Consider the following 22488-nt stretch of genomic DNA (forward strand, 5'->3'; position numbering starts at 1 on the left):
CACATTTCCCGCCCCAACACACACACACACACACACACACACACACACACACACACACACACACACACACACACACACACACACACACACACAGTGCACCAACACCCCGTATCTTACTTAATGTTGGAGAAGAACACTCTTCTAATATCGTACTGATGCCCTCAATGCTAGTAAAATGCTTTATAGACTTAAGGAGTCCTCGTAAAATAGATGTAATAACATGTTGTAAAATAACAGACGCCATTTCCGTTCACAAGGCGGTGTATCCATTGTTAATATTCGGCGAATAAAAACACATTTTCTGGATTGGTTTGATTTTTAAAAGCTAAGACGGAAACTGCAGTTGTGAAAGTATTGTATTCATTCAAAGACAGGCAATTATGTCTTTATGTATCAATAAATGTTTTATGAGGTGTGTGTGATTATACATGCCGTCAATAAAAAAGAAAGAAGGAATAACGACTTGGAGAAGCAAAGTCCGTCTGTGTGTTGCTGTATAAAAAGGTGTAATTTAAATGTAATATCTCGCCTTTTTTTAGTAGAAATACATTATTATTTGCTTGTTTTGAAAAAGACTTTGTTGACCTTCAGGTCAGAAAATAAGAAGCACATTTTAAGAGAAATAGTCAAGATTTAGGTCAAATCTGCAGACTGGAGCAGACCAACAGTTGCATGTAATTTTATCACAGATACTCTTAAAATATGAAGTTATCCTGTAGTGCAATGAAAAGAAATGCAACGTGGCTGCTGAGGCCTGTGTCGCTCGGAAGGAAGGTTAGAGCCGAGTCTTGCCTGTGAATTTGTGCTTGAACATAACTTAGCCGGCCTGATGGTCCTTATAAGACTGTTAGTATAGTCACAAACAGGCCTGACAAATAAAAACACCATCTTTTTTTGATTACACGACCTCCGCCCCTTTGCGTCTCTCTGCTGCACTGTTCGTACACAGAAAGGCTGGAAAATATTTTTTATTTATTTTGGTTAAGTTGTTTGTGATTAATTTCACAAATAGTCTCTGGTTTTCAGTTTGTCTTCAGTGAGCTGGAATATCTTAAAGTCATGCAATAATATGCTAAGTGTTGCAGTTTCCTAACAACTAGAAACTGCATTAAAACTGCTGGTAGCCCACAAACTAAATATTTTCATGTTTTTAGGCTTGTAGGCTTATCATCAGCTCATGTTGGAAACAATTAAACTCAAATTTAGTCAAATTAGAAATACAATAGGAACATTTTTAGAACAGCATTTATTTTCTTGCAGTAGCTAACGTGCAGCTCGTTTGGAAGATACAACCTATTTTTCTTTCTTTTCCTCTCTTCGTAACCGTTTTATGCAAACTAATGCCTGCGTCGATGCAAATAGGCTAATACCGAAGATTTCCACGGTGATATAGGCCTAGACACTAATAACAAATACTTGTAGACCAGATACTTTGATAGCATATCAAACACAAAACAATATTATTTGATAATTTATTAAGATACATGCCACAAACATGCAATCAATTCACAGATTAACATCGTTTTGAGCCATAGAAACATTACACTGTTGAGCAAATGGCTTGCACTTACTGTAAAACAAATGTTGCACTACATGACAAGAAATGTGCTTTCATGACTGAAAATAGGAGTAACTCTTTTCCAGCTCGCCATCGCGACACAATAGAATATCCATGTCTACAGGCTACAAGGAGGAAATCTACTTTTCCAATAATTTAAGACCAAAAAGTGTTACCCTGATCAAATAAAACAAATACACGACGCCACCCAAAGTACTAAAATTGGCTTATACATAGTCACAGTTTCGTTGAAATTGAAGATACACGTCCAATGCCAATAAAGCATCAAACTGAAGATGAGAGGAAATAAAAGACAGCTAACCACAGACACATGCACGCTCACGAAAAGGTGAGATTTGAGGTCAGTTCACGGATGCGGTTTTCTCTGTTCATTTTCTTCAGTTTCATCCTGCGGTTCTGAAACCAGATCTTGACCTGCCTGTCGGTCAGGTTGACGCCCCTGCTGATCTCTAGGCGGCGCTCTCGGGTCAGATACATATTGAAGAGAAACTCCTTCTCCAACTCCAAGGTCTGGTGCTTTGTGTAGGGACATCTTTTCTTTCTCCCACTTTTTGCAGTTAACCAGTTGCTTGTCGGCGTGTCGCCTTTGCAGTCTGTAAACAATCAAAATTAGAGACATTCAGTCATTCAGCGATTCAGCTTGAACAAACTCTTACCTACTGCTTTGGATTTTACCTCTGGGAAATAACACACGATATAAATGTTTTCCCAGAATAAATAAAATGCAGGGAATGTTATTAGTCACGTAGCCTATGACACCACTATTAAAAGATGCATTAAATGAAAACCCCCAACTGATGAAAACGCGCACCAGGATGACACCTTTATACAGCTTGAAACATGATCAATAAATACATTCTATTTAGTTTAAAATGTATTAACATGTTCGATTAAATTGTTACAATTATCAACTTTAAAGTGAATTTCAAACACTGGTTTTGTCATGTTCTAGTTAAAGATACAGACTCATATTCAGAATACACAGCTGCAAATAAGCCAATTCGGGAAGCTCCATGGAGTGATTACATTTTGCATTCATGCAACAAATATGGCAATCATGTTAAAACCGTTCAATAAGCCAAAATATAAAGAAAGTGAAGTTTTTTTAAATGCACATTATTTGAATTTACATTTATCTGAGCAAAGAAGGACACAGTCTGCATGCTGCATGGTAAAACCATTCACTGTTGCCCATTACTGCAACCTGAGAAAGACTCTCATTAAACATTACGACTTTAGGGTTGTTTGTGTTTTATACTTGGTTTTATGATGCTGGAGCCTTCTCAGCACTGCAGCGCCACAAGATAAAAGCTTTCATTGTAGCCAACCCACCTTTCCCCTCCTTCTGAAGCAGTTCAGGACTGGACACAGAGGCTTCCATGGAGCAGCTTTTCTCCCCGGAGCTGGACTTTAGATCCGGGCTTTCTGCGGGGACCGGTGTCCTTGAGGTCTCGGGGTTTTGAGGGACGTCGTCACTTTTCTTTTCAACCTCTGTAAAATTAGAAGGCGCCGAGGAGGACTGCGGTTTCGGGGTGACCCGGCTGAGCTGCATCAGTGTTGGGTTTGGACTCGGCGGCTCATGGCAGTAGTTTTCCTGATGTTTCCCATTCGCATAAGTTTGGCTCAGTCTGAAATAGCCCGGAACCGGGATCTCGGGACCATCAACAGAACAAGACTCGGAAATAACGTTAGAATATACGGGGACATCTGACGAGCTGACATGTTGTACTCTCTTATCGGAGTACATGCAGCAGTTACTCTCTTCCTTTATGCTCTGTGAAAATGTACAGTTTGACATCTGACTGGACGGCTCTATTCTGCAGGGTCTATTCGGATCAGTCCAGCTATCTATTTGAGGTATGTACGAGTGGACATTCATGCCCATGTTTTGGTGGTTGACCTCCCCTCTTTTGCCGAAAGACGGCAGGAGTCCACAGGTTTGCATTCCGTAAGTTCCCATTTGTGAGCCAGACGGCATGTACATGTTGCTGCTGGAGTAAAAGCTGTCCGACCTGCATGCACCAATTAACGAGTCCACTAAAAATGGGTTTGCCGCAGGAGAGCTACTGGGAAAGGACATTTTGGGGTGTTAAGTTCTTTAGAGGAGAGAGATGTCCTTTGTAAGCTGACATATCTAGGAAAAACAATCTCCGCGTAAGTCAGGATGCCTCCCGACCACATGACAAGCCCACCAATGAGATTTGAAAATGGCCTTGAGACGCAGCCTCCTCTCCCTGCACACACACTAGCACTGCGGATGCAGACGTGGTCAACAGCGACACCTACAACACGGACTTGAAATTTGGACTTAACAGAGACTGTTCAACCAAAAACTGAAACAATCAGATTTTTAAAGACGATTCATCAGAAAACAGTCCACCTTCATTTGGATCTGACGTGTGTAACAATTGAAGCTCTATGACATGTTTTAAATGAGTTCAATGCTTCAGAGGATATATGTGTCTTTGTGTGAGAGACCGAGGAAAGGGAGTGTGTATGTGTGCGTGTTAAATGCTGCCTATGGCGCATATAGGCGACAACTGCAGACTGTCTGAAAGAATGTAACCATCTCTACTGAATTTAATGTTTGCTTGTATTCATATCAACCATTCACATCAACAACAGAGCTCACACTAAATGTATTTCGCAAGTCTATTTTACTGTTTCTAATATCTTTGAATTTAAATAATTGAAAACAGAATAAAGATGACAAATTGATTTACATATACCCGTTTGCTGTTTTTGCTGCAGTTTTTTTCCCCATTATTTCAGATTTTGAGGTTTGTTTTATTTCTTGCTCTTATATTACAAATAATTAAACGGGGTCCTGTTTCGTTTTTGTAATAAAACGGCATCAAACCATTCGATGCAAGAAATGGTAATTTAGATTAGAACATGTCAGCAACAACATAAGGGATGTATAAGGTAAAATGCACCATTCACACATTTAAATTGAGCTAGGCTAGGAGCTCTGTGTGCATGAAGGTCAACATTATGACCCTGCAAGGCTTTACCTCTCAAATAAACTCCATGACGGATAGAAAATGGTCTTTATTATTTGCACAGATTATTATTAAGCACATTATCTGTATTTTTCAGAGGTATTTCCGATGTTCAAAATAAAAACCTGGCAGTGTATGGGCTGGGAATTATTTTGCTCAGGGCTCCATTGTTTTTGTCTGCAAGGATGGCAAATGTGTGCAAGATAAACAGTGTGCCTGTGAAACTGAGGGGGGGGGGGGACACACATTGGACCTGGAAATATCCTTCGACCGAAAATCAGATGTTAGGCCAAAATAATTGCAACGCTCCTACAGGTGTTTACAAATACACAGCACACAACTTGAAATAATGATGTATTTGGTATTTATGCGATAAACTTTGAATAATCCTACAACTTGTTTGAGAGGTTGTGTATGTCTTCAAGGCTCTTATATTTACAGGTGGTTGTAAATAGCATCTCAATCATCAATGCAAATCATCTCAACATCACAGGATTCACAAACAACAAAATAAAGGCTTGTTAACCCAAATTTAATCACTGCATTTGTGTAGAAAATACATTCATCGGTATACCACGTTCGGTTATTTTAGCCTAAAGGAAGAAAAAAATAGCATTTAACATCTGACAACATTTTGTTTTAATTATCATGTTTCTTATAATGGCAATTGCTCAAATATAACAATAGGATATTTTGCATATCATGTGACGCACTCATTTGAAAAAAAAAAAAAATCTTTTTAATATGGTAGTAATATTCTCCAGGTAGGCTATAATAAATTCATATATGCACACAATGTACCGTAAAAGTGGAAAAAAAAACTAATTGGACCTCGGATTATGCAATAATATTAAAAATAATAATAACAATAATAAACCAGGAGATCCACGAATATTTCAAACAGAAAAGCGCATAAAATAATAAAATAAGGGTGGAGTTAATCGAAAAAAGACACCGACATTGTTGTAGTTTCAGGTAAAACTTTCCTTTTTGGTAATAACTCTTATATTTTAAGAGCAAATAGCCAGACACAGATGAACGATCATTTAATAGCAAGTACAACTGCAACATGAAATCAAATGAAAGCAAATGTAAAGCACATTTTCTCAATAATCCCCCACAATATCTGGAGTCTGTAGAGAGAGATTGCAGTGGCCTAAGGCTGTGCGGCCTTCAGGTAAAGATTAAAAGACAGGAGTAGAAATATTTATTTAGTTTGTCCTTTCAGAAACACTTGACTTGTAAATATAATTGCGGTCTGGAAGACACAGGAGTTGCATCGATTAAACTGCACTGACTGTAATAGCCTACATATTGTGTATTTAGACTAACTGTTATTGTTTTCTTGAAACGAACTAGCCTGTAGGCTACTGTTGAATGATTTGATTTAAAAAAGGGATTTTGTATTTAATCATTTTTAAATAAAAAAAAATACAATCTGTTGAAATCAAAACATAATTCGGGCCACTGGATGGAGTTAGAATGAAATAAGAATGTAAACAAAACCTGTGTTGAACGGATTACTAGGACACTGAATGCTTTTCATGCAGGTTGGATGTTAAATTTGGCTGAACTCTGCATTTCCATTTACACACAAAGCTGCAAGTCTGCCCTCATGTGGACACAACGAGAAGCAAAGTGAAATGCCCTACACAGTTGGAAATGCAATTTCACTGTAGGATATGGTGACAACCCAATTAAACGCTTAATGAAACCTCAGTTTTATAATAGCGTTTTTGGGAAATAAGTGTAGATGTGATGCAACACAAATGAAATTATATTAACCTCCAAACTTATTTTTTCATAAAAGAAGCTGAAAACAAGGGGTGTAATTGTTTCTGCATAGAGCTAAAGTAAAAATAATCACATGAATGATATAATAAAGCGACTGTTTGTGTGGAATGAATGCGTTTATTTACTCCGCCCCTTTGATCATAAAAATAACAGATATACACTACTGAGGTAAAGCATGGCACTCAGCCTGTGGTCAGTGTACAGTGGAGCTGCACAAAGATGGAAACGTTTCGCCTGCATTAAATCAAGATTAAAAAAAAAAAAAAAAAAAAGATTGAAGATTAAATTGAATAATTACAATATTTCTCATTCGCAGCAGATCTAATTGGCGTCAAAGCCCAAATAAAATATTACTTATATTTTATGGCGGTCCTTGTTAGAATATCATCATTGTATCCCAGCTAACAACTACATGTGTCCCAACATGTCAAAAGGAGCTAAATATGGACGGGATGTGCAGAAATCTCTTGAATTCTCCAAACATTTGTAGCTATGGAGTAAAACTACTTTGGTCTGGGGGTTGGGTTGGGACACGTTCAATAGCCCCCTTATTTAGACATTTACAGCTAAGTTTATTATACTGTCTAGACGGTTCAAGGTTTAGTAAACAATCCAGTGTTTGAAAGCAGAGGAAATAACAGGATTATACAGGCCTGCAAGCGCCAAATTTCTCCATTGATGAATCTTTAGAAGTAAAAAAAAAAAAACCTTTTCTCGTGTTGTTTTTGTTAGTTGTGGATAAGTTCATGTGACAAGTTTCGTGACTATCATAAAACATTTGTCGTGTCTACTTTATTTCACACCACAACGTGCATTACATGCGACGTATAAATGGACATTTCACAAGGAAGAAGCCTACATATATTTTATATAAATAATTTCAAAGCACAGCTCGCGCTTTGCTGGAATATTTGTTGCCAATAACGCGAAAATATGTGAACACAAATAAATAGATGCAGAAATTGTTTGTAAAAATAAGGCATCTGCAAATGCCAAAATTAGGTAAAATGAACTTTTTAGACAGGATTACGAGGATTCAAATATGCAGAGGAGACCAGTCTTTAAAATATGTGTGTGTGTGTGTGTGTGTGTGTGTGTGTGTGTGTGTGTGTGTGTGTGTGTGTGTGTGTGTGTGTAATGTCAGGTATCAGAATAAAGGATTCCCAGTAAAATACTGAAGGCGGTCGCGGTTCAGCTTTTTCTCTTTCATTCTTCTGTTCTGAAACCAAATCTTCACCTGCCGATCGGACAGGTTTAACATCCTGGACAGCTGAAGTCGCTTCTCTTTGTTAATGTACACGTTGAAGAAAAACTCTCGTTCAAGTTCTCGGATCTGGTATTTGGTGTAAGGACACCTCTTCTTCCTGGACTTGGTTGATGAACCTGCGCAAGAAAAAGAAAACGAGAAAAATTGAAGATCAAGTACTAAAATGTAGACTACAATGCAGTTAACAGGTTGACAGATACATGTATTTATCCATTTATTTGTGCACAAAGGCCTCGCTCTGCGCCACACACACAATGAGAGAAACAGCGGAATTTGCATTAATATGAACTTACAACTACTACTGCACTGATTTGATGTATAGGTTAGTGTATGTAGGTATTGCATTCCCTAAAAGTCTTGCACACCATTACCTATTACCGATGAAATACACTTTCATAAAAACGGATTTCTTGAATTCTCTAGCAATACAAATCCCTTCCAACAACACATTGTTGTTGTCAGACACAAGCCAACCTTTAAACTATAACTTAACGGTTTCCCCATTGTAAATATCTTTACAACCGTAAACTAAACCTTATAGGGATATAAAATCTTTTGCATGCTTATAAAGAGGCACATAACCCTGGACGGCCACGGAGGTGGACACAGCGCAGTTCAGACGCGCTTTTGTCTAACTTGCACACTTTATATCCAAGACAAAGAGGAGAATACTTACTCTGTTGCTTGTTGTTCTTGTCGCCGCAGTTGGAGGATGAGTCCTCGTCGGCGCTCCCGCTCGGGTCAGCTTTGTGCTGCTCTAGTTTGCTTAAAGCCTGATTGTTATTCGCAGCATCTCCGGGAGCAGCAGAGTCTGTCTTTTGTTTGGGGAGCTCCGCGTTGGGCTTGTCCGAGTTAGGATTGTCCAAAAACTGGTCAAAGCCCTGTGGGAGAACCCCATTTCGGCCGACACCGGTGAAGAAATTGCACGGCGAGCTCGTCCCCCCGTGGTGGCCGTACAACGACTCGTTTTTGAATATCACATCCGCCCTGCTGCTGGTGGACTGGATCAAGTCCCGATGCATTATCTCGTCCGTTGAGTAGTAAGAAGCGTAATTGCCCCTGTAGTGCCATTTGCTGGGATGGTCCAGTCCATAATCCCTGAAAGCGACTTCTCGGACAGGTTGGACTTGGGCTATGTTGGGAGAATAGGGGAAATTAATCTGACACGAAGTAGTCTGCGGTAAAAAGGAGGAGACTGATGTAAAATCGGGCGTCGAAACGTAATAAGTACAGCTCGGTAAATACATATTTGACGCACAGCTGCGATCATCGTATTCCGTCATATCTCTTCTTCCTCTTTGCCTCTTTGCAACAGAGGAGAGGAATTGGCAGCTTGACTGTGTTAAACTTTGTCCATCTATAGCACCACAGGCGCGTGGAAAGACCCCGCCAGGGAGAGAAAATCGGAAACGTAGGCAGACCTGCAATACATCTTGATCGATTCTTGAGGTAATTGTGTCATGTGATCTAGCCAAGAAATTACCATACATCAATATCAGTCATTAAAAACTGTCCGGAGAAACTCATGTGAGCGCATGCAAGAGACTTCATTGGCTCCCTGGCTGCAGAGGAAACTCCTCTCCAGCCTTCTTACCCTATAGCTTACGGAAAAAGAAATTTGTGAACCACCGCTGGAGTATTTAATTGAAAGCTTTACAGCATCATCGTCATTGTATAATGACATGTAATGACAGCCGCACGCGCTCAATCGTCCATATATTTGCGCACTTTGGAGTAGGCAGCGTGTCTTTGTAGCAACAGTTAGGAAACATTGAAGTTGACCTCCGAATTCAATGCAAAGCTTGAGGAAAATGGCACCAAGGCCACCGTGTCTGCACTTCCGCTGCACAGTCAAACCAGAAGCCTGCGGGATTCACAAGCGTGTCATTAAGTTGTTTTTTATGCAAATACATTTTAGGGTTCATTGCGTATAATCACTGAGCACTATGATGGTTGGAAGACATGTAAATACACAGCAAAAAAAATATTGTCAGATACAATTATCTTGGCCTGCAACACGGTGCGAAAAGGCTCACGCGCCACAAAAGAAATAACAAGACCACAAACCACTGTGCTATTGTAAATGATACTGCAAAGCATACAGCCAAGCCCGTGTGTACCTCAACTTTAAACTCTTTGTATTTAAATGTTAAAGTATTATATCCAGCTTGTTTTTTCATTTGTTACACATTAATAATAAAAGCAGATGAACGCGCGTGAAAACAGCCAAATAAAACAGCCCACGGTATGCTATTGCAAAATGCAGGAAAGTTGATTTCAAAAACATAAGCTAAGTCAATCGCAAACATGAATCACTAAGCACATTCAGCATGGCCAAGTCCAAAACAACTGGCTTTGACCGTCTGTGGTCTAGGTGATGTCCACCAAGCATTTACCAACAAGCCTCTGCACCCAAATCATTTTATTGCACGAAAGCAGCCATGCCCATGCCTGCAGAGTTTAGGCCCCGAGATCTTCTCGGTGGTGAACACTGGTAAACGGATACACGCCTTCAAGCCTTCATCAATATTTTCTGTTTGCCATGGTGAGTATGATTTTCATACTTTATTTTATTAATGTATGAAAGTAGGAAAGGGAAGAAAAAAGATTAAAGAAAATCAAGCCAAGCACTTCATAGTTTTTGCCGGCCCGATGCTGGACAGTTGAAACTCAAAACTATCGTGCTAATTGTGCATCAGTAAAACGCAGTCTGAAGGCCAGTATTGTAGTCAGAGGACAAATAGATTCTTCACTGCTTTAAGCCTGAAGGTCACACGCATTGTATAAGGAGCTTCAAGGCGACTGGGTTTATTGTTATTGGGGGTAAAATCAGCTCTGTGGTCGGGTTCTTCGTTTTCAACCTTTACCACACTTGAACACGTGGAAAAGCCTCAGGCAGTTAACACCGTGCAAAACAAAGTTTGTGTTTATTCATAAAAATGAGGGTGAAAATTGCTAATTTATCTTCATCCGACGCGCAGTTTACAGAGAGCGAGAAAAAAACACATCTTTAGCCATCACCAACAACCAAGAGTATTGCAGTGAAATGCTAAAAAATATGACTACATTTTCTCAAGTTCTCCAACAAAGTTAAGGCGACTTGTTGCTTGTCATTTATGTGACTGTTTCTTTTAGGTTATGGCTTTTATTGCTTCCATTTATCTGTTTGTTGTAACGCATTTTGAAGTGTAGATTCTCCTTTATTACCATTATCATCATCATCATCATCATCATTATTCCTCGATCAGTTGTTCTACTTTTGCTCTAAAATATAATGTAAAGTGTAATATCTATTGTTCTGAGCGTTAACTAACATACATATATGCGCTCAGAAAAAAAAAATATTACTCACATTTTCACTTCAACATTTTAAATTACAGTTTTTCACGTTACAATTAAAAGTTTTGAGAGACCAAACTTCAAATTCAACTTAAATTGTCCTGCGGCTTAGCCTGTTTTGTTGCGCGTAATATTCCGTTTAATACAACCATTTTACCAAATATAAACGAGAAGCTACTTTACTGTTCATAATTAGCCTACTAATCTAATTTCAACATCCTCACAAAAACGTAGCTTCGTGTTAAACATTGTGGGAAGTAGCAATGCAAAGCCAAACTAACTTGACCTTAACTTTGTTTTGGCCCCCCCAACTATCTTAAGGAGCTATGACGCTGTCTGGCTGCGTTTGGCAGTGAAGCAATAAAGCAACAAATAGCCTATATTGAAGGAAACCGTAGGCTATCTGACGCATAGAAAACTTAGTGTAGCAGTTCAAAATAGTCTGAGCAATAAAAACTAGCGATTTAAGCTGAAAAACAGACAAACCTCGAGTTGGGACAACAGGCCTGCAGCATATGAGTGTCAGTGTTGATTGTGTGAACAATAATAGAGATCTGTTTTCCAATATACAGGCCTAACAGTCACGGATGGAAGAACCATCTCGTTTCATTACAAATTACTGGATTAGAAACCTTCTTTCATTAACATTTGAATATGGCTGCAGTGGCATGGTTTTGTTGCAGTGATGCGGTGAAGATGACGTGATAATGGATGGGAGGTTCCATTTATAGATTCACGTTCATGTAGGCTAAAGTTATAGCCTATTGGCGTGTTGGGGGTTGGTAGCCTAATTCTTTGATAGTTGCAGTTTGAGCCTTTAAAACTAGACTGAACACTTGTGACCTGTAGGCCCTAACAATTCTCATCCACAATGTGGAAACAATAATAAAGTGTTCTGGTACATATATATAATGTGCTAAATAATATAAACAATGGCCCAATTACTTAGCACACACATCGACAAAATTGAAATTACGCACAGATAAACCATGTTTTGGCGCTTAAAGTGAACTCAATATCACTACAAAATAAAGGATGCATACGGTATGACTGTGTGTGTGTGTGTGTGTGTGTGTGTGTGTGTGTGTGTGTGTGTGTGTGTGTGTGTGTGTGTGTGTGTGTGTGTGTGTGTTTTGCGGGCAGGAATTACGCGTCAGCGCTGAGTAAAGCTAAAGAACATGCAATTCGACTAACATGGAAAAAAAATACACAAATATAAGTTAAACAAAACGCACGTGGATGTTTCTGACATAATATTTCTAAAAAGTCGGTGATTTTGTTGTGCAGGCTGTGAAAATAGATGCATTTTTTAAGCTGCTTGATAGAGGTTAAGACAAACATTTAGGAATAGCTGGATGCAGACTAGGAGGTTATTAAAGTGCCTTTTTAATAAAGGCAACACATATTTCCCTTTCATTATCGATTTATAAAGGGAGGAGTATTGAATTTCTTTAGTGAAAGGTAACACACGCATACGCGGGTCTTTCCACCACCACAGGCAGCCAAAAAAAACATAAATGTCTCCAAAGGAAATCCTCTCGACTTCTATTTTAAAATCATCAGTCAAATTTGGTGAAAGAGATGCAGACTATTGACACCTTTTGCTTGCATATCGAGATTAAAGATAAATATAATGATCAACCAGTGAGCGTGAATACTTATACAAGTTTAACTCGCCATTTAATATACTGGCAAAAATATAAAATGATTTACATGATGCACAATCACTCGTCTTCAGGTAATTTAAAAATTCTTCATTTAGAAATGTATTCATCTGCATGTTGCGTCGATTTTACAAAATCTTTGTCCGTGCGTAAAAAGATGACTAGTCTAACGGTATCCTTACAAATAACATGCTTTCTGTGATGATGTATACATGAGTTAAATCCGAAATTATTTATATTCATTTTTTTAATTTGTTATGTATTTTATAGACCTACAGAGCAAGAGTGATTCTGATGCATCTGATTTGTTTGGATAACAATACAAAAACAGGTTTGAAAACAAAAATACACTCTTATTTAAATACAGTTATAAGGTTGTTCAAACCAACACCATCTGAATGTGTCGTGCACAAACACTTGTTTTTCAGGCATTTGGAGTAAATACCTTATAGCACTAAATGCAGCGCAGTTACTTTCCACCACAGATCGAGTCGAGGCCATAGAACAAAAACAATATTACTTGGCTCATTTAATCAGATTTACAATAAATGGGGGCAAATCAAGCATTTAATAACAATTTAATAACAGCAATTAGGAAATAGACATGCAATTTAATAATATATTTCGCAAAACGTAATGTTGTATCCGTCCGTAAACATGAACTTGACTGTTTGCTTCTACATTAGGCCCACACCACATGCGCAGGCCAGCATACAAAATACACAAACGCATATAGAACCATATTCCTGTTTAAATAGCTAATAGTTTTGATAGACTTTTGAGCTGGATAAGAAACATAGGTTTAAAGGTTAATTATCCCGCGGCTACAGGCCAGACAGGAGTCAGGGCCTATACTGCACATTTGATTTCAATATCAGAAATGAATCGATTATATCTTAATCTGCAATACATTTTCATTACTATTAATATCACTGAACTTGGGACTGGATACAAACTGTAGCCTCATGGCAGGGATATAAACATTTTATACACAGCCTATCTATACAAGTTCATGCCACAAACCGAAAAGTGTGTGCACATGTGATGTGCTGCAACATTCATGGTACAACACATGTTCCGTGCGCTGCTGGTCATGATCAAGTCCAAAGGTCATCAGTACACGGAGAAAGCATGTTCGCGCATCATCAGTCGTTTCTTCTTCATCCTCCGGTTCTGAAACCATATTTTCACTTGTTGGTCGCTCAGGTCCAGTTTTTCTGACAACTCTTTCCGTTTCTGTCTGTTGATGAATTCATTCATCATAAATTCATTCTCAAGTTCATTAAGCTGTTGCTTAGTGTAAGGCTTTCTCTTCTTTCTGGTTCTCACTTGTGACGAGCACCATGGGGCACCTGAGGGAGCAGAGGTAGAAACAAGTTTTATACGTTAAATTAACACCAACTGCAAATAGACTGAATGCAATTAACTGCTCCCCATAGCACTGCTTATAGTGTTGCTCACATCTTACAAAAATAAAAAATAGTTCCATAACATATTAGAGGGCTGGCCTACTGTACATAGACGAAATATGGTTGATATTACCATAAACCATAGCCTCTATAAGGATAGGAATATTAAAATAATAATCATGCCACAGGAGATGTAAACTGGCCATAACAAAGTCAGTTTGTGTGTGACATCATGAGTTCATATGACTAACTCCTATATAACAATATTCGCCAATAGAATTTATGTGACAGTGATTCATAAAATATGACAACAAGAAGCACACATGTACTTAGTGTTATAAAATAGTTGAAGCAACAACATAGTTCTATCAAATAGGCTACTTAACCTTCTGCGAAAGACGTCCTGGAGCATGAGTGACTAGATGATGGGTGAACGCGATTCTGCTCCTGTTTGGTGCCGTTCACATTTAGTGGACCTGCTGAATCGGGATCAAGTTGGGCCGCAGAACTGTGAGACCGGCTGTCTAGGTCTGAGTAGCCTCGGTCACTGGAGGGCCCATGCTCCCCGGCGTAAACCTCATCACGCCTGCCAGACTCCTCTGTCTTGTGGTTTGTGACCTGAAAGCATCGAGCTGACTCCTCCAGATGCGCCTTGACGTGGCCGCTGGAGTTAGTATTTATAGACACCGAGTTGGACAGAAACGGCGGACAGTAGCCTCCAAAGGCGCGGCTCTGTGGTGGTGCTGCTGGTCCTGACGTACACGAACTTGAAGTCCACGGAAGCGTGCACACCTCTCTCCTATTGTAAGAGATCTGGTGCAGCCCGGGTATGTGGGCTCCATTACCCCGCAAGTTGGAGAAATACAGCGACTCAGGGGGAGTTAAATTCAACAGAGAACCAACATAGCCGGGATTTAAGGGATTCCGCTCACACATTTCCATGGAGCTTTCCTCAAATGCTTCTTGCAAGCCTTTTAGCAACTCCTGAAGAATAAAGGGTAGGTAATTGTTGATTTGTTAATACAGCGTCACGTGATATGCAAAATATGTTGTTCCGCCCCACCCTTGCTCCCAGTCCTGCAAAGCAAAAATACTCCATGAGGAAATATTTAGGTATTGAGTGGGTGGGGGATGAAGTTCAATTCTAACCATCTGTTTAGTTGGAAATATCATCATAGAATTTTTGGCTTATGTCAATTTCAGTGTCCGTGGCTCTTATTTTAAAAGCACATGCGTGGAATCTCTTGTGGTATCATTGTGCTGTGACATGGAAGAATAACAAGGTGACTGACCCATATAGTAGCCTACAAGGGTAAATGCAGGGCCTTAAATGCACCACAGGAGACCCGAAACAATGCACGCCCGCATACATTAAGAAATACTTCCAGTGCAAATGAAAGGCTACAGAATACTTTTTGGGCTGTAACGTTTAAAACAATTCTTACACTGGCAGAAAATACAGTCCATAAAAGCACAGTAGACAGGTAGCTGTTCATTTAAAGAAGTCATAAAAATCCCTTTTCCCCACAATCTCAACAATGCCACAATAAGCTTTTCACATTCATTAGAGGGCCATTGTATTAGGTTACATTATATTAGCCTAGATTTTCGTGTGGTCACTCCCTTGTAAACAATGTAGCCTTCATTCGTGTCTGCCTCGAAGCTATATGGACTGAAGACAACGTGAGCAATTTAATGAAATGGGCTATATCTGCATTTCGAAAATTCACATCGACTTTACAGAAACTCGAATTAGTTTGAAAATACTTTTCTGCGTTTACCACCTGCAGGTTTCTATATAGACCTAATTTTCTTATATTTGTAATGCCATAGCCTACCTAAAATAAACGTATCTAGCCTACTTCTGCGGTTTAGGTTGATAGTGTCTTGATTTCCGGAGGGAAAAAAAGGAACATTACAGTCATCTCTGTACTAAAGCTTCGGCATGGCACTCCTATACGACACAGTCAAATGGAAATAACCCGCAAAAAATAATCTCCCCTTGCAAAAGAAAGAAAAATTACACTTAAAACAGTGACATTTAAATTCTAAATATCAAATAGTCTACTGCATAGTCAAATGGCCTTATGTGTAGGCTACTATCAAATAATGTCAGTGCTGCCCTAAAGAAATATATGTCCTATGGGGACTTAACAATGTGTATCTGGTAAACTGTAGTGTATTTTATAATCACCACTATAATATTTCCATTACACAGTACTACATCCGATAGCCTGCTCACTATTATTAGGCCTGCATTTGGATATTTTTTGTGGCATCATTGAAGAGTGTTTTCTGTAGTACAATGCCCACTAGGATTAAGGTAAGTGTGTGTGTGTGTGTGTGTGTGTGTGTGTGTGTGTGTGTGTGTGTGTGTGTGTGTGTGTGTGTGTGTGTGTGTGTGTGTGTGTGTGTGTCAAAAATACACAGACGAGTTGGAACAGTTGTTTTTTTTTTTTTCCACACAAAGGATCCAATAGTGAGAAAATGCATTTAAGGATGATTGTTCTAATCACACGTTTCATTGTTACTGATCACTTCACAATAAAATAAGTATAGCTTATTATAACACAAAACTTGCAAATCGGACTACATTTTGTCCATGGTCAAACAGGCTTATGTGATTTATTTCCACAGAACCAATCAGCCTAAAGCCAACACACTGAGATTGAAAATACACGTTTAGGGTTTAAAAGGTTTCTCAAAATCACTATTAAGCAATCATTTGAGCAGTTGCGGCTGTAATCCAATAGGTGGCAGTATAAGTTCATATATTATGGTCTTCATCCTGCCATGCTGTCCTTGCTCTTTTCATTGTATGTCAGTTGCTTAATTCTGCAATTAAACAGCAGTTCCAGTCACCGCTGGAGTTATGTAGAGGAACTGCGCACGCGTTTGTGGCAGACTGAGGGACCATATGATAATGCAGTGTGCCCATAACAACATCAGCAGTCAAGGTAAGAATAAGTGCGAAAATTACATGAACGTGTATTTGTTGCAAATCATTGTTCCAAGTATGTTTGTTGCAAATTACTGTTCACAGCAAGTCTCTTGCAAATTATAGTATGTTTGACTGAAGAAGAAAAAAAACATCTGGCAAAACATGAAGCTTATAATAGCTTATTTTAGAGATGGAAAAACAACAACTTTGTATTATTCCAATAATGTGAAAAAGCAATTAGCCTAGAATAATGACAAACAATAGGTGTTTAAATCTGAAATATTTTATTATAAAAGTAAATAAAATACTGCATGTACAAAATAAAAACAAAGACAACTTATTACACAACTAACTGCATTATCTGATGAAAGCTAATGGCAAAGGGGTTTGTTTTAGCTCATTAATATATTTTAAGTTTTGTTTATAACCTTTTTTTCACATATTTAAGCTATATTCAAATGTTGTTTAGTGTGTTTCCAATATTCAGGCCTAACTACCATATGTAAAAACATGTCTAAATCGCATGTAGCCGCACCATAAAGTAAAAAAAATAGTGAGCCGCATGAATTAAATTAAATAAAAAGAACTTATTTGTGTTTATAGCATCAGCAAACTTGTGATCAAACTAATCCCAAATGAAAGAAGGGAAATAAACACAATCCTTTCATCTTAAACTTAAACACGCCTCTTGGCTGGCACATTTTCATTTGAATCGGTTTTGCTTTTCTGCCCATTTCCCCCGTGGTGTTTTATCACAAACTGTGCAGAGCTCCGCCAACTCGGCGTCACATTTTCTCTTCAAAAAGATCATGCAGAAGTTTGTCTTTGGGACATAAAAGGCTTAAAAGTTTTTCTACGTGACGTTATAAGCCAGCAGTATTTAGTCTTATGGGCTCCCACAATTACAAAATTAGGCGAAGTTTTAGTGTTCCGTTTGAGTGTCATTTACTGCTCCTTCGACCTTCATGTTTGGGTGTCAGGAGCCAAATTGAGGAGCTTCAGTCTGGTTGTTTTCCAGGCCCTTTGAAGGAAGCTATCCGCCGTCTATTGTCCTTGGTAATAAACTTGCTGCTTCCCTCGTTCAAGTTCTCTGGGCTGAGAAATGTTACCTTGAATTCCGAGTGTTGAAATCTCAGCAATGTTTGAGTGGAAGCCAAAGTGGTTTATAGATGAATTCCATGTAATAGCCTATATTTTACAGAGGAATGTAGAAGTCCAGATTACAACAAGCATATAGTTTTTGCATGAGAAAAAAATATAAAAAGGTTTTCTAATTCCTTTCTAACTAATTCTGTCCATGTGGGCCTGAGGGACTTATTCAGAAGTAACAGACTAAAGGCCCTTAGGGTTTTACAGAGCAGGTTACTTAATGTGTATAAACATTTCGGCTGAGCTATGGATTGCCTTTTTATCGAATAGCCCACATCAGTTTTTGTCGGAACGGAACATTTGTTTGAATGCGAGAGATCTGACAAGCAAATGACGGTATAGAAACAGAATTATATCACATAAGAAAAACCAGGTGTAGAAAAGCGATACATTTTTTTAGAACGTATAGCCTATCAATTAAACCCCCCATTTTGGAGTTTCATATGAGCTTATTGAGGCAGCTTTCAAAGTAAATATCCTGTATAAAACTGAAGAGACACTTCGGCACAAACTCTAGAAGAACAGAATGAGCGTCTGTATCCACAGGAGGGAAAATGTCGATTAAATAGCCCAAATGTACCCTACTTCTTTTTAATCAAGTTGAATTTGCACCAACGTATGCTGAAAGACATTATCACCAGGTTGTTTAGGTACCAATAAATGAGTAATAAACAAGGAGCTCAGGAATCAGTCTGAATAGATAATGAGTTGCTTGGGAGTATAGCCTACTAGATAATGCGTTTACTAAAATAGTGATGCTGTAATAAGGACCACTTTATAATGAACGCAAAGCTAATAGGCTACGTAGGCCTATACAGTCATTTCTAATTATCTATATGAAATGTGTCGCTATTGTTGAGTATAGTTACTAATTCTTACTCCGTGCTAACCTCACCATAAGTGTCTCATTTTTACTCTAAAATTAGAATAACAAAACCGAGAAAGCAGGAAATCGACCAAATATATTTCCTCAGTTAAAAAAATACAGAAACGAGAGATTGTGGAAATGTAGCCTACACTCAAAAATATAGGCTATTTTACTAACTTTATTTTGTAAAAAAATGCTGTCACCTTACTAGTGAGCATCTTGCTAATTGCCAGCATAATGATATTTTAACTCGGCAGTTTTTCTAATTTAACTCAGTGACGCAGAGTGAAGCAGTAGGGGAAGACATTGGCTATGCAATTTATTTCACTGTTCTGCTGGACGTAATGGGGATGGGGAATATTAATGTTGGCTAGTTTATGCCTTCCAGTGATGAATTATCTCTATATATAAATGTTCGACTTACAAACATCTACCGCATCATTGTAATGTTCATTTTTTAAGATTGAATGCGATTAGTGTGTGGAGGCAGTTCGTTGGGTCCCTGTTCTGTTATTTGTTTGTTTGCATGCACATCAAGTCGCCACTAGATGGCGCTCTCACTTAAGGAAAGAAGTCTGGAGACCAGCAAGAGCATAAAACTGCACTAGCACGCAACTCCCAACAGCTTAATTTCGCATTGAACACTGAAACACTTGATTCATGAGTGGACTCAGCTCACTTTGTATTTGAAACAGAGGTAGGCCTTCATCTCATTTACAAATCAAATAAATTAAAGCCTTCTTAAGAGGAGGAGGACAATATGCTTGAGCGTCACTCATTACACAAAAAAGCCTATGCTTGAGCTCTATTTGTATTATTTGTCGGTGTTTCATTTCACCGACAAGTTACTTCTCTTTGTATCAGAATAATACGATTCTCAAAAATATTTTTGGGAATTGGAACTAAAATATGTAATATCTATGGAATGATGTTCTCTCACTCAGCTGTCCATAAGCAAGTCATACAGGCTACAACTCCACATCTCTCATCATACATCATAAATATACTATGCATCCTGTAATGAGTATGTATGGGATCATGAAGCAGAAGACTGGTGCTGAAAAAATAAAATTGTGTATGAATGCATAACATAGAATTTATTCTGCAACCACATACTGTATTCAACAGTTGCACATAGATTTACATACTGATTTGAACCACAGCTCATTACATACACATGTAAAATAAGATACAAATTGTGTTTCAGTATAATTCGTCTCGATTCTAGGATATAGTTCCTGGTGTCTCCATATCTAGCCTATACATGTAATGTCCTGTTGACAGATAAACCATAGTTTATTAATGACTGTTTGGACTATAGAAATTGCAGTGGCCACTGTTTAAAGTCAAAAGTACTTGCAAAAGGACAGCGTAGCACACAGAACCTTACTTACAAAGTGTTAAAAATACCATTTAGAAAACACAAACAGGCCATAGTTTGGCTTTATCCAAATAAGGAGATGTAAAGGCATGTCAATGATAATTATGGACACTGTGAATAAAAGGTATTAGAAAACCAAAACAATATCTTTCATCCGTCTCCTCTTCATGTCAACTTCCTGAGTGAAGTGGATTAATGTCAGGCTACATCATTGAAATATATAGTCAGTCTGCAATCTAATAGACCCTGAACATCATATCTGCATTGTTTGTGTAGTAAATCTGGTAAGTAAAGAGCTAATAAGTAAAGGGACTTTTAACTTGGCCCGTTTATGCAATGGGTCAGTTCTGCCTGTTCCTGTCTGGAAACAAAATAAATGCAACCTCTTCTACCATGTGCACTAGGGCTGGGCAATTAATCGCATTTTAATCGCGATTACGATTTCGGATCCTAAGATCACAAAAACAATGTAATCGAAAAAAACAACTATTACGTTTTGCAAGTAAATCTTTTATCTTGTCTTGTGTTCGAAATGAAAAACAAAATTTTGAACAGGAAAAGTATTCAGTTTTCACTGTTGATTTGTTGAACTGTTTCACTGTTTTTCAATGCATGCAACATCTTTCCAAAAGTTAATCAGTAATTGTGTTGAATAATCCTGATTTCAATAAAAAAAAATGTACATAATCGAGCAGCCCTAATGTCCACTTCAGGTGATTTATAAATAACAGGGCATCTTACATTTCAATAATCAGATTTTGACTTAACCCCTTTTGCATGTTTATAAACCATTATGCCCTGTAATCTTTTTTTTTTTTTTTTTTTTTTTCATCCAAATCCAAAAAGTGTTAATCATAGAAAAAAAGGAATCACTCCAATGTTACTCCAGATAACATGCATAACATTTCATAAATATAACGTATGTGGACTTACTGCCATGATTAGCGATGATTCTAAAAGGGTTTAGGTTTTAGTAATTCTGAATATGGATCACATTTTAGTTTTACTGGCTGATATTTATATTGACAAAACTTCAACATTTAAACATTGCCATCCATTTGTGCCTGCTTGAGCTCATTAACTGTTCAACAATGTCTAAGAATATCACCACCTCAAGTAGTTGTTTCACTGACTGCCATACCTTTCAGGGAGCATGTAGGGGTACCATGCCAAAGGGAGGCCTTCAGAGAGGTAAGCTCCTATTGTAAGGGGCTCTCAATGCAGCCCTGTAATGCAACCCCCCCCCAACCTCTCACTGGAAACACAGTCAAGGTAATCGCACATTGTCTAAAACGGTCTTATACAAGCCTTTTTCACACTAGACCTTTTAACATGTCACAGTAGGAAAAGCATTGGTGTTAATATAAATTAATGATGGCTAAATTCCTTCTACCTGCTTCAGATTCCACTGCTAACTTGGACACTTGAATAGAACAGAGCCATCTAATGTTATTAGTAACAACTTTGCTTTTCCTGCTATGACAAGTCAGAATGTCTGCTGATGTCTTTGAAAGCTAGTTCTACCAAATAAATATTAAAGACACTGCACACCCTTGGTAAACACACAGATGATTTTAATCATTAGGCTAATTAGACCTCTTCTTAGGACTGTGTGGGCATGTTCACACTAATTGATTGGCATCTCTTTGACTCTGCTGTTAGCTTTGTTGCACCTGTTAGGGCGGGGCAAGTCACACCTAATCGTTACAGGTATGGATATAAAGGCAAGGCAAGGCAAGGCAAGGCAAGGCAAGGCAAGGCAAGGCAAGGCAAGGCAAGGCAAGGCAAGGCAAGGCAAGGCAAGGCAAGGCAAGGCAAGGCAAGGCAAGGCAAGGCAAGGCAAGGCAAGGCAAGGCAGCTTTATTATTTGTATAGCACATTTCAGCAACAGGGCAATTCAAAGTGCTTTACATGAAAACAGATTAAAAAATTTAAAAACAGATAAAATATGAGAATAAAAGTTACAGTGCAGTATAAGAAATTAAACATTGAAGAGCAGTTAAAACAGTTAAATATATAAAAGCAGATAAAATAGGAATTTCTCTTTATATGCTTATATAGATTGTCATACAGTGTCAATAATGCAACTTCAGTA

At 38.3% G+C, this 22488-nt stretch overlaps 3 protein-coding genes across 4 annotated transcripts; all 3 read right to left on the reverse strand.

The window, feature by feature from the left end:
• Nucleotides 1-1458: 1458 nt before the first annotated feature.
• hoxd10a (homeobox D10a) lies at nt 1459-21618 on the reverse strand. 2 transcript variants are annotated; one of them, XM_031297250.1, is made up of 2 exons: nt 2912-3763; nt 1459-2172 (listed from the first exon to the last, which is right to left on the reverse strand). In XM_031297250.1, exons 1-2 carry the CDS (start codon nt 3657-3659, stop codon nt 1898-1900), a joined length of 1023 nt encoding a protein of 340 aa, XP_031153110.1. In that variant the 5' UTR covers nt 3660-3763; the 3' UTR covers nt 1459-1897. The 2 variants fall into 2 exon arrangements, 1 of the variants encoding a protein (XP_031153110.1); XR_004898149.1 differs by lacking the exon at nt 2912-3763 and adding an exon at nt 21535-21618 and having other exon boundaries at nt 2052-2172.
• Nucleotides 6998-9023, reverse strand: hoxd11a (homeobox D11a). Its single transcript, XM_031297239.2, has 2 exons — nt 8319-9023; nt 6998-7758 (listed from the first exon to the last, which is right to left on the reverse strand). Exons 1-2 carry the CDS (start codon nt 8923-8925, stop codon nt 7523-7525), a joined length of 843 nt encoding a protein of 280 aa, XP_031153099.1. The 5' UTR covers nt 8926-9023; the 3' UTR covers nt 6998-7522.
• On the reverse strand, nt 12715-15024 carry hoxd12a (homeobox D12a). The gene is made up of 2 exons (XM_031297263.2): nt 14441-15024; nt 12715-13997 (listed from the first exon to the last, which is right to left on the reverse strand). Exons 1-2 carry the CDS (start codon nt 14994-14996, stop codon nt 13759-13761), a joined length of 795 nt encoding a protein of 264 aa, XP_031153123.1. The 5' UTR covers nt 14997-15024; the 3' UTR covers nt 12715-13758.
• Nucleotides 21619-22488: the final 870 nt, after the last annotated feature.

The sequence above is a fragment of the Sander lucioperca genome, chromosome 8, assembly GCF_008315115.2.
Source record: "Sander lucioperca isolate FBNREF2018 chromosome 8, SLUC_FBN_1.2, whole genome shotgun sequence".
NCBI lineage: Eukaryota > Metazoa > Chordata > Actinopteri > Perciformes > Percidae > Sander > Sander lucioperca.

Bases quoted from the DNA above. Each gene is read 5' to 3' on its own strand.
- hoxd11a (XM_031297239.2), bottom strand. From the start codon at position 8,925: ATGACGGAATACGATGATCGCAGCTGTGCGTCAAATATGTATTTACCG. The intron at 7,759-8,318 runs GTAAGTATTCTC...TTTCTTGCGCAG, and splicing joins CAAGAACAACAAGCAACAGA to GTTCATCAACCAAGTCCAGG.
- hoxd12a (XM_031297263.2), bottom strand. From the start codon at position 14,996: ATGGAAATGTGTGAGCGGAATCCCTTAAATCCCGGCTATGTTGGTTCT. The intron at 13,998-14,440 runs GTTAAGTAGCCT...CTGCTCCCTCAG, and splicing joins CAGGACGTCTTTCGCAGAAG to GTGCCCCATGGTGCTCGTCA.
- hoxd10a (XM_031297250.1), bottom strand. From the start codon at position 3,659: ATGTCCTTTCCCAGTAGCTCTCCTGCGGCAAACCCATTTTTAGTGGAC. The intron at 2,173-2,911 runs GTGGGTTGGCTA...GATTGTTTACAG, and splicing joins GCTTCAGAAGGAGGGGAAAG to ACTGCAAAGGCGACACGCCG.